We start from the raw sequence: 13,061 nt of genomic DNA, 5'->3' as shown, positions 1-13,061 counted from the left end.
TGCTTGGCCTCACATATTCCTTTGTAACAACACAAATGGACTAAGACAGAGAGGAAAGTCATAGACCTGAAGGCAGGTTCAAAGACCCAGAGAGAAGGAAAAAGGCTGTCAAGTATGAAAAGAGACAGAGAAGAGAAGGGCCAGTATAACAGGGGAAATGGTTTTTTAACTCCATGTCCTTCTTCTAATAATATGGGATTTCACTCTAGCTGGAGAACCACGGGACAGTCTGCACATACTTCCTAAGTGGTCCCAATATATTTCCCTTCACACCATACATACAAGTGCATACCTTTGACACCTTTCCTTGTCTTCCCCACTACCATATTCATTTCAGAAATACAGATTCAGGGCCTAAATACAGAGAGGTAGGAGGAAGACGTGACAATAAATTACGCAAGTGGGATGCTGATATTTCTGGCAATACTTGCCAGACCTACTACCTAACTTTATATTTAACTTGACATGCAGGAGATTTTCTCATCATCTTCATTATTTCATAAGAAAATACTAAGATAGTGTTTTTTTAAAATCAAAACTCATTATTAATAGTCTTTCTCATATGATATGATAATTTCAACTGTCCAGGAGACCATTTTGCGCTTATCATCAGGAGAAGAGCATTTCTGGTTTCACAGGGAAGTATAAAAAATGAATGCTACCTACTGTTGAAACACCTCAGGCAATTCTTAAATCCTAAGTATAGGATTTGCTACTCAAACAAAAATTCTCCAGTGGTTTTTATTCTCTCTGGCTCTAGAAACAAACATATTTCCTTTTGAATCTGTGGGATCAAAATCAGAAATTCAATTACAGTATTTTATTAAACTGAAGTTTTCTTGGCAATGAGATAAACAGTTGATGGCCTTTAGCCTTCACTGATATACAGACAATTTTTACAGATTCCCTTCACATCTGCTCCCCAGTAATGGCACTAGATACTACCAATTTTTGTAATTTGGAGGACTCAGAAAATTTGTAAACATTAGGAGATCAATATCATTGCCTACAAATGAAACTAAAGAAAGAAGCAAATAGAACCTAAAGAAGGAAATACACAACTCCAAGTTAGCATATTTGCAAACAGCTGTTGAAGGACTAGGTAGCTTAAGGAGAGAAAATTATAACACAATTATTCTACAATGTCCATTTTAGTAAACTCCTAGAGAAAGTAGCCATTTTTAAAACATTAGTTTTTAAAATAGAATATCAATATCACTTGGCAGAACCTTTTTTTTTTTTACCAATGTATTTTGGAAGAGAATTCAAATAGTAAATTTATGGAATAAGAATCCTATTACTGATAAAATTAATTTCACAGAAGATGTGTTTTAAAAATTTTAGAATTTGTCACAAGTTTTGCCAACAACATAGCAATTAAAAATAAATAAATAATAATCCAGTTTATTTAAAAGTATGACTCTTTTAGCACCTACACTGGAGTCACCTAAGGAAATTGCTGCCACACTCTGACATCCAAGGGACTCTGCAATTAAGAGATGAAATCAAGGAATCTACATTTTAACAAAAGTTCTAGAGTTGTTTTTAATAACTAGGTGGTTTTAATGACTAAAGATCACCCTCTGAGAAACATTATTCTGGATGTCCCCTACTCAGAAAATGCAGCTAACTGTTTCTCAATATAATTATGGTCAAAGTCAAACCCTTAGAACCATCATTGGCAATTAGGACCTGCCCAGCTTTGTACTATGTGTTTTCAAGATGTATGACACAAGCACTTCCTGAGCAAACACAGGTGCAAACAATGATTACAGAATGACCCAGGATGATCAGCATTACTGCAGACAAACACATGGGAGATGTGATGGCTTCTACGGAGTGGTGATCAATGAATGGAGGTGAAGTGTTTCAGTAGGACACACGGCACAGCTCATCAAGACTCCCCGGAAAGACATCAGGTAGGCCGTGACAGGACTTGCCTGCAATGGTGAGCTGTTTTCATTTCTGTTACTGAGATTGTGAGCACTAGTATGAGTATGCACACACCTAGGTGTGAAAAGCCCCAGATTTCCTCTAAGAACTTTGTTATATCTGCTTGGTATAAAATCATCAACACTTGCATTAATACACAATGCTCCAGAACTCATTTAGAATACCAAAACAGATTTTTAAAACATCATTAAAACCAAGCAACAGTTCAAAAGCAATAAAATAGGTGGGTCCCTGTGGCAAAACAGGTTAAATAGGACTGAGGGTTACATATAGCTGGTAGTATATCATCAGACCTCTCAGCTCAAGTCTCAGAGACTCTCTAAGAGCACAGAGTGGTCCTAGTCAAATAAAGCATATAATTCAGCCTGGCTTTGTCCCAGACAATATTCACTGAAATATCTAAGGAAAAGCTAAAAAGAATGCAATAATATTGTATCTATATTCATATTTAATTAAAAAGAGTGCTAACAGCATTTACAAGGGGAAGTCATTTCTTGTTCAGTATAAGATTTCTCCATGTAAGTTTACTTTGAGAATGGGCAAAAAAACAATTCGACATATAAATACTTACAAAAGCTATCATTTCAGTAATGTCACTGACACTCTAGCTAACAACTCTGAAGATGAGAGGTACAAATCACAATCTGATAGCTAGGGGCAGTCAAAGAATCAATTTTGTCATCCACAGTCAAAGTCCAATCAAATCCACCATTTCATTCTTTTTTCACTGTACCTGGAGGTCCCAACTGCCTTGTTGTATCATATAAAAAGGTGTATAGGAGGAAAACTTACATGTAAGAACTTGAATGTCTAACACTTGGCTCTCTGTAGCCACAGATTCTCCATCTATATAGATTCAACCAAATGTGGATCAAAAATATTAGTCCTACATGGTTACTTCTATACTGAACATGCATGGACTTTTTTCCTTATAATTATTGTCTATGCAATATAATAAGTCATTACATATCATTTCACTGTATTAGGTATTATAAGTAATCTACAGTATATGTGTTAGTTATACACAAATACTAAGCCATTTTTATACCAAAAAACTTAAGTATCCAATGTATTTGGGGGGGGGGGGTCCTGGACTCCATCCCTTCAGATACTGAAGGAAAACTGTATCCCAAAGTTGAAGAGATCAAACAATGATTTTCTGCTACACAATAACTACGTGAACAGCTAAATGAACAAAGAATGATGATGTACTAAACTTACACAGAATACCACAAAATGTTAGTGGATTTAAAATAAGAACCTTACACAGCTGCACACATTCAAAGGTCACACAAAGGTGAGCCCTGGAGCAGACAGCCTGGATCACCAATCATTTCCTTAGGTTTTTTTTTTCCCCAGAACATGTACATTTGACACTCTGAACTGTCAAGGTGTAACATTCAGCTCTGCCTATGTGTATACACCGAACTGAATCTTTAAATGTATCTTTGGCTTTACCTTCTCAGAAAATCAATTACAAATTCGGCATCAAGACATCCAATCATAAGTAACATTTACCACAGAGTTGCCTGTGCCTGCCTGTCTTAAAGCCCACCCACAATTTCATTTTCAATTAGCAGCTCCCCAAAAGGCAGTAATGAAAGTAGTTGCTAAAGAGCATTCAGATGTCAACGAAATACTGCAAACCCAAACTGTAAATAGCACATTGTGAGACGCCTGTCACCACCATCAACTCCCACGGGAATCGGGAATCACACAGCACATGGCTATCACAACCATCTGCTCAGCTCCCTACCAACACCACTGTAAACCACACAGCCACCTACTTCCTCCCACTCATTACCTGTCATGTACAGACTTGTGTAGAAATGGCATTGCTGCAAACAGAGATTAGAAAGCAGAACACACGGAGGCTTATTTCTTGTTCTGAAGTTGATATCTGACCACATGCAGATAACATTGTGTATTGAAAAGAGAGAAAAATGTAAAATTAAGTTAGAAAAAAAATGCAGTTTTAAATAAAGGAAGTTCTGTCCTACCCTCATCCACTACCAAAAGTATGCACTAGCTAAGTGTGCACTTGCTCTTCAATCAGTGATACTGGAAGAAATCATTGGAGTTAAGAGCTACAAATCATCATCACTGTATCTTTCTTACTCCTCTAACTACACGTAGTACAAGGTGTCCATAAAGTTTGTGTGCAATTTTAAACTTCACATGAACTTTATGGCCACTCTGTAATTAAATGGCCCTTAATAAAGTTTTGTGTGCACACACATGCACACTATGTATAATAATTTCTTACTCTGGGCAATATAAAAGGTTGCTGCTTTATGGAACAATTCCTATAGGTATCACAATGACACATGCTGAGATATTACCCATTTTTTAGTTGCACTTACTTTTCCCATTCAGCTTTTCTTTCTGTAGTTTTTATTTTATGAGATGGTAGTAAATGTGTTATGATGGTTAATTTTAGGTGTCAACTAGACTGGATTAAAGAATACCTAGAGAATTGATAAAGTACTATTTTGGGGTATGTCTATGAGGGTTGTTCCAGAAGGGAATGGTATGTGAGCCTCAGTGAAGGAAGTGGGAAAGATCCTACCCTCAACATGGCCAGGTATCTTCCAACAGGCTGAAAGTTTAGACAGAATGAAAACAGAAGAAAAGCAAACTGGTTTCTCTCTTTCCTGAAACTGGGATATACTTTCCTGCCCTTGGACATCAGAACTTCAGGTTCCCCGGACTTTGCACTCCAGGACCTACCCCAGTGGCCTCCTGAGTTCTCAGGCTTTCTGGCATGGTCTGAGTCATGCAACTAGCATCCCAGGGTCTCCAGCTTACTGATGCCTGTCATGGGATTTCTCAGCCTCCATAATCATGTGAGCCAGTTCCTCTAAGAAATCCCCTCTTATATATCCACATATATATCCCATCCCAAAAGTTCTTTCTCTCTGAAGAACCCTCACTAATATGTGTACTATGCTATCTTTCTTTTTTTTTTTTAATTGAGACAGTTTTATTTTACTGCCCTCAGTAGAGTGCTGTTGCATCATAGCTCACAGCAACTTCAAACTCTTGGGCTCAAGCAATTCTCTTGCCTCAGCCACCCTAACAGTTGGAACTATAGGTGCCAACCACAATGCCCGGCTATTTTTTTGTTTGTTTGTTTAGCAGGCCTGGGGTGGGTTTTGAACTCACCAGCCCCAGAGCATATGGCTGGCGCCCTAACCACTGAGTTCCCAGTGCCCAGTCTAATGTTTCCTTTTTTAGTCAATTTTTACTATATGTTTATTAAGAATTACAAATGTCCCTTGGTATAAAATTATTGTTTGCCACAAATAATAATCCAAAAATCTCGTCTATTACTAAAGTCAAGTGGTGTTACACTCACTCTTCTCGGCATTCAAAGCTCACAGAATGTATCTAAGACAACAATGAACAGTTATTAGACACAAAACCAAAAATTGTAGAATGCAAAAAAAACAAAACTGTTACTGCTTACAAATGCTCAAGATAAAATAAAAACAAAAGCACAACACCCTTCATATAACTAATTATCACATTGGTGCCAAGTTTACCGATCCCAACTGTAAACCAATATATTCAGTATAATACACAATCCATTCCAGATCAGAGACAAGCCTGGATTAGGTTTCCTTGATAACCAAATGTTAAAAACTAGCACCTCGTTCTTATTCAAGTCAATCAATATTCCAAGAGAGATTATAAACAAATATTTCACTCTTTCCAATCTTTTATTTTTTTCATATTTCTATAGTTTGGGCAAGGGGGAAAAACAGTATGCAACTTAAATTTATAAAAAGGAAAACATTAATAATTTTATTTCATACCTTGGCTTATAATCTTCATGGAACTACTCTATTTTTTAAAAGCAAATAAAATTACAATACATGTTAAAGTTGAAATTCAGAAGTATGGGACAAAAATGGTTCAACTGCTCACATTTCTTAATACTAGCTCAAAGTACCTGCAGGCCTCTAACCATTGTAACAAATGTATTTATGAAAAAGCACATAGCCAAGGTTATAAATGTCTTTTCATTACAAAAGTAAAATCCCAAATTACATTAGTGTTCTAATGCTCTGATTTGCAGAAACCTGTAGGCAGGATCTAGAGTCAAACTGGATATATACTTGTGTGATTTTGGCCTAGATGGTCACCCCAAACTAATTAGCAGGTCTTCAGAAATGCACCTTGAACTGGATCTGTTTATTCAAAATTTTTCATTATAAATCCTCCTTTGCAAGTTAATTTCTACTAGTAAAAAATGTCACAAAACGTCCTCAGACAACATGATTAAGTCTCAATGAAATAAAACACCAGCATCTGGCAGCAAATACTCTCAACAGGAGAAAGCACAGGATGGGATATACTACTCCATCAAGATAGGCAGAAACACAATTGGTGGTTTAGTCACCAGGGCCCTCTATACTACCACAATCACTTGCTCCAACATGCAATGTCAACACACAAAGCAGATGCAACTACCACATATAGTTCTAATAGCTCTAATTTTAAATATAATACTTAGCACTAGGATCTCTCTCTCTTTTTCAAAGAAATCAGCAGATATTTTTGGTATCTACAATTTACAATGTCAGCTATAAATTTCAGACCATACCAGATTTTCAGAGACAGGAACAAACTTCCATTCACTGTAAGAAATACCTACCCAGATCAGCTTGTATAAAGATTTTTAAACCATACAGAGGGCATTCCACATAAGCCATCCTCACCAGCAAGGTTAGAGTCTACTGGCCTTGCTTTGAAATATTCCTGAATTCCTTTATTTTCCTCTCAAATGATGTTCTCCTATGACCAGAAGCAATCTCAATAGGCTGCCTTTTCCCTGGGAAATTTTTCCCTTAGATGAATGATGGCTTTTTGGTGCCTAAACTCAGTTAAAAAGGGAGAGTACAGGATTTATTTGAATCATCCATCCAGGTATCTGTTGCAAGAGTTGATATTACCTAAAAATGCTTTCTCTTCTAGCTCACTCAAGCGTATTTCCTCAGGCTTAGTTCATAATAGAAAGAAAGGACAAACTGACTAAAAGATTTAGAAATCCACTCAGAACCCAAACCAAGAGTTCTTGGAACTCTCATCAACTTTTCATCATTGCTACTCTATTTTTAAACCTGTTTGCTCTCTCTCTGTTTTAAACTACAAAGTACTAAATTTTTAAAGCACTCTCTACAGTCTAAAAGTTAGACATAAAGAAATGCAACTAAACTGTATGCCTTAGGAAGAACTGAGTTTTCCCAAAATGCTTCTCAGGAAGTTATAATTTGGCTAACATGACTTCCTTGTGTTCCTCAGTAGTTTCATTGTGTCTTAGTCTGCAGATTAGAGAATAAAGCTCCTTACAGAGAGGACATATGCAACCTTTACAGAGAAAATCTGTGTACCTTGGTTTTGATACTCACACCACAAGTCTTAAGTAGAGGGGGGAAAAAACTACAATGCCCTTACTAGTAAAAGCTAAAACTTTTTAATATAATATCTATGTGCTACATCATGAGCAAATAGTTCTGTGTAGGACAAATATAAGCCTAGGGAGATCAGAAAGACATAAACTATTTTATATAACAGATAACCTGCTCCTTTCTTCATCAATTTTTTAAACCCATTTAAGTAATTGAGAAGAGTGATCACATTTGCCACATCAAAACATGTAACTAGCTACCAAAACAGTTGCCAGCTCAGCGTCTTCAAAGTCAGTCATGAATTTATACTAAAAACACAATCGAAAAATAAGTGCCAGTTAAAAAGCTTTCTTTTAGACTTTTCATCTTTTGTATTAAGTCTGGATAAAGTTGACATATTCTTAGTAAAGTATCACAAGAATGGAAAGCAAGTATCCAATGTACTGGATACTAATATGAAGCCAGTAGACAGAATGCACACCCACACAACAGAAAACCTCGATACGGGGGTAGGGGGCCTACGGGTATTGGTGTGCTCCCACCTAATGGGCACAATGTTTAAGAGTATATGACACAACTCCTGGATGTGGGACACAACTATGACAGGGACTTTACCTAACAAATCCAAACACTGTAACCTAATCATTTGTACCTTCATAATAATTGGGAGGGGAGCCTTCTTTTGAAAGTATTGAAAAACATCACAAGAACTAAGGTTTTATAACCAATCACGTAAAGGAAAAAACAGTCTGGTTAGAACTACGCATCTTTCTATTAAAAGTATATAACTGCACTCTAAGAGTAAAAAGATTAGCTGCCTTGGACAGATTCTCAGAAAAAAATAAAAATATATCATATCATTTCCTCTCTACTGAGAAGTAACAAATTCCCATAATTACAGGAAAGCTGTGCATTAAGTTGTCTACTCAGGAAGTACCATTTCCTAGTAAGATGCAAACCTAATGCTCTCTCACCAAGTCAGAAATAAAGACTAAGTTCTCACCTCCTCCCTATTTTACTTGTAGTTCTCAATGGTTACTTTCAAACTTCCTAACACTTTCTCTGCTCCCTAAACACATTTATTCCTGTGTTTTCATAGGCCATTTCTAGGACTACAGTCATTCCATCTAACCAAACTACTCAGGTACTTTCTAGAAATACTTGTAGACTACCTCCATCCTCTTAGCTAAACTTCACTTTCTCTTCACGCCCAATCCTTATCTCAAACAAAGGAGGCGGAATGAATGTATAGGGAAAACAGAAAGCGGTGGAGCCAGAGAGATCTGCATCTAAGTCCTGGCTCTGCCTTTCACTGCTAAGTGGCCTCAGACAAGTCACTTCATCTCTTTGAGCCATAATTTCCACATGTAAATAGCCATGATACTAGGCAGGTTGTTGTACAAATTACAGGTTATACTATACAAGCTTCCCACTGAATCACTGTAGCGTGTTATACATTAAGTACATGTTAATAATTACTATTATAACTCTAAGGTAGCATTTCAGGACACACATACACATTCATGCCTGACAGATTTGGGGCATTATCCTGAGAGTCTGAGTGGCTGCGGAAATGTATCACTCCAGATGTTTTCTCAGGGCATGTCCTTTACAGCCCATGAGGCAAGACTCTTGACACCAAACCACCCACTCTTGATTCTTTACAAGAGTTGACTTCCAACCAGGCTAACCATTATCACACAGAAAACTTCCTAAAAGCAAAATTTCATTAGATCCCCGGAAGGAATCAGGCATTTGTATTTAGTAAAGCTCATGATGTGATTTTTAAAGGTATGGGAGTTTTTGGAACAACTGTTTTGTATGATCCCAGATCTTCCCCTCTGCAGAAAAACATCTGCAAACTAAAAATTACCTGTTAGGCTTCTAATTAGCAGCACCTGCTGTGTAAACCACAATTCCTCCTCTGCTTCCTTAATGTGGTAGTCAATCCCACCCAATGGTGCTGCCAAAAACAAACAAAACACACCCAGGATACAGGTAACTCCACAGGTGCTAAAGCCTCTGGATTTGTGCAGTAAATATGCTATAAACAGTTTCATTTCTCATTATTAATCCATCTCATGCGGGGATTTCCACAGGCAGAAAAGGCTTCCCAAATGCCAACAGCTATATTTTCTTGTGGATCACTGAAACCTAATTATTAACAGACCAGTAAGCCCCACTACCACACTTTCATACAACCAGCAGATCACAAAGATAGTCTTGAATTATGGGCTATAGAGAACAACTAAGACACTGAAAGGTAAATTCATTTATTTGCCACTGCACTCCCACATGCCACAATATCTGAGCTTCTCTGGGAAATATAAATCTTACGCAAGGCACTGTTCACACATAGACAACCAGTTTTAGCTCTTCAGCACCATGAGATACACAATGTATGTGATCAAATCTGCCTGTTCCATTTGTCCTAATTATGAGGATCTCTCTCCTATAATCTAGTCTGTCCTGATTGACAATTATCAAGACTTTTATCTGCCCTAAATACTAGTAACACCAGCATCAAATTTTGTTGCATAGAGCAGATTTGACTGAAAGGGTGCCATGCCGAAGCTTCAAATCCAAATAATGAACAGACTGGGATTTATAACTGAGATTGGATTATTTTATGTTCTTTTAGAGGCAAGTACACAACTCTGCAAGGCAGCCACTCCAGCACCCACCAAGGATATTTCTCTACCTGTTAGGAACAACCGCAGAGGAGCAGATACCTAAGAAAGGGGTTTTGCAGCCGTAAAGAAGTCCAAACCAAAGCTTTCTCACCTGTCTGAGTCCCTTCGGCATTTTCTTTCTCTTCCCAAGGTGCTGGCAGAGATTGCGGTCATTTTCTCGATCTGAGCTATAGTGGTGTGGGTGGCTGAGTCTGCTCTTCTTGGAATGAAAGGACAAGCCATTGGTAAGTGCTTCTCGTTTCTTCTTGGTCAAAGGTGTCTGGCGTTTCTCCACACGTTCCTGAGGCTTAAGTGCTACATCTTTCTATTGAAGAGAAGAGAAGGAAAAGGAAGTGGTGGTTACATAGGTATCTAGGGTATCCACCTAATATACTGGCTAAACAGGGTCACTAGAAAGAGGGAGGGGAAAAGGAAACTAGGATGTAAAAATATCTAAAACTAAGAAACATGGCTCTGACTTTTTCTGAATCCCTAATGCCATTACAAACACACCCTTTCTATTCCTATTGGACAGAAAATTCAACATAGCACAAGTATTTGTCATTAACAGTGATTTCACTGCTGCCTAGTGAATAGTGGCTTTTTGTTTGATTCACTGCTGCGTCCAATACACAATGACATTCAACAAGGAAGCTCAATACACTCATTTCCCAAGTTGGTGCATCAGTTATGTTTCAGAAGACGAGTGCTAAGTGCATGCCTGTTTCAAAAGAAATGGCACAAGACTGAACATATTAGGCCCAGATGGATGTGAGCCAACAAGTAAGAAACTGTCAATTCATATGATTAAAATTATTGCTTAATGTGTTATATTTTTACCACGTGTTCCTATAAACATTCTTAATTTGCATCTTTGCAAAATGTAACAACAGTATTATCACCCAAATGAACAGTAACTTTTACATTTATTCCTGTCTAAGGATGGGGATGGGGGCATCAGTAATTGACATCCATGAATACAGAGCTGCACCTGTAGAAACGACACATGAGTATTTCAGGCCACATGACCTAGTATTGTTCTGTGCCTGCAGGCAGCTCAGGAAAACTGAGATACTAAAATGCCTAAGGTTTTAATGTCTAGACACTGGCATTATTCACTATAAGACTTGGAGTAAGTCACTGCAACTTGGTCACAGAATGTTAAATGACCTGATATATACTAAAGTCCTTTGACTCTGAATAATGTTGTAGATAATAAGTACTAAAATGAAAATGATCTGGCATCTGATTATTTGTAAATGAGTAGATATGATCCTCTGTACACAGAAATTATTCCTTCATGGAGTCTCACCAACTCCAGTTTATCAGTTTATATACTTCTAAATGCACATTTAAAAACAAAACTAAAATAATAATTTCCTTTCATCCATTTCTCTCTCTTTCCTCCTTTCTACATCCAATATTCTCAAAGTAGTTATCGATTCCACTCTTGCCCAGTATCTTAGTACTCCCCACTTGACATACATGGGCCTCCTTGACGTTGTCCCACAAATAAGCCAAGCTCATTAGTTTGAGATTTGTGGCCTTGCTATAGTCTGAAGAGTTGTTTCTTACCATTTTCCCCTCCCCCTGCCCAAATTTATATGTTGAACTCTTCCCCAAGGCCATGGTATTAACAGGTGGAGCCATCTTCCCCATAGTGGGAAGCTATTAGGTCATGAGTATGGAAGCCTCATGATGGGATTAGGCCCTTACAAAGAACCTAAGGAAACTAGTTGATCCCCCTACCATTTGAGAGCAGAGCTAGACGATGCTATCTTTGAGGAATGGGCCCTCACCAGAGGCTAAATCTGTTGGCACCTTGATCTTGGACTTCTTAGCCTCCAGAACTGTGAAAAATAAATGTTTCTTGTTAATAAGCTACTCAGTCTAAGGTATTTTGTTCTAACAGCCTGGACAAACTAAGAAAGGCCTTACACTGTTTTGGCTTGGCCTCAAAAGCCCTCACTTTTCTACTTCAAGGACTCTCAGCCATGCTGCTCACCTCAAGGAGACTTTTCTTGTAATGAATGCCAAGCTCTCTATTCTTAGACCTTAACTCATTCAACATACACTTTTGTACAACCAGCATATGCCAAGTACAACTTTACCACAGACCTATATAGGTGCTGGGAAGATAATGGTGTAAGAAAAAAATCTCTACCCTCCCAAAGCCTAGAATGATTCATATGATACAAAAATGTAACTTCAAACTGCTCTAAAGAAAAAGTAAAGTTTTCTAAAACTAGGGGAAATTATCTAGTCCACAGGAGAGGGTTGAAGCTAAGGAAATGACTGCCATTTGACCCAGCTCTGAAAGACTAAGCAAAGAGAACAGCTTGTGCAAAGGCCTTGAGGCAACTGGTAACAATCTCTTGAAACAATGGGAAACAGGGCAGGAACTAAGTAGTTCATCTGAGTAACCCCAGTGCTTCTCATAATAAGTACTTCAGTAAGCCAAGTTAATAGTGTGTGGTCTATATATATAGGTTGCTAAATACATACTGAGACAACTAGAGAAAACCTCCAAATCTATAAAGCACAATGGTGACTTTAAAATATCCTAAACCGCCTCCACTACATAGTGTAGCAAGCTAGAAAAGCTTATAGAAGCAGGAAATAAGAAATCTAGCTGGCATAGCGGCTCAGGCCTGTAATCCTAGCACTCTGAGAGGCTGAAGCAGGTGGACTGCCTGACCTCACAGATTTGAGACCAGCCTGAGCCAGAGTGAGACTCCATCTTCTAAAAAATAGCTAGGCGTTGTGGCAGGTGCCTATAATCCCAGCTACTTGGGAGGCGGAGGCAAGAGAAATGCTTGAGTCCAAGAGTTTGAAGTTACTGTGAGCTATGATGCCATAGAACTCTACTGGGGGCAACATAGTGAGACTCTGTCTCAAAAAAAAAAAGAAAGAAAGAAAGAAAGACTCAGTGCCTATAGCACATACACCAAAGTTGGTGGGTTCAGACCCAGCCCGGGCCAGTTAAAACAACAATGACAACTGCAACCAAAAATAGCCGGGT

The 13,061-nt window shown here is 38.0% G+C and overlaps 1 protein-coding gene across 3 annotated transcripts in view; it reads right to left on the bottom strand.

The window, feature by feature from the left end:
• AUTS2 (AUTS2, activator of transcription and developmental regulator) overlaps positions 1 to 13,061 on the bottom strand; it is a 1,212,799-nt gene that overhangs the window by 877,665 nt on the left and 322,073 nt on the right. For all 3 annotated transcript variants that reach the window (XM_003794208.3, XM_003794209.2, XM_023515688.1), the window contains exon 2: positions 10,152 to 10,364. In XM_003794208.3, the coding sequence (XP_003794256.1) occupies positions 10,152 to 10,364 (213 nt within the window). The remainder of the gene's footprint in view (positions 1 to 10,151; positions 10,365 to 13,061) is intronic.

The sequence above is a fragment of the Otolemur garnettii genome, unplaced genomic scaffold, assembly GCF_000181295.1.
Source record: "Otolemur garnettii isolate 467f Iridium unplaced genomic scaffold, OtoGar3 scaffold00077, whole genome shotgun sequence".
Lineage (NCBI taxonomy): Eukaryota > Metazoa > Chordata > Mammalia > Primates > Galagidae > Otolemur > Otolemur garnettii.
This window is presented reverse-complemented; position numbering and strand designations above follow the sequence as displayed.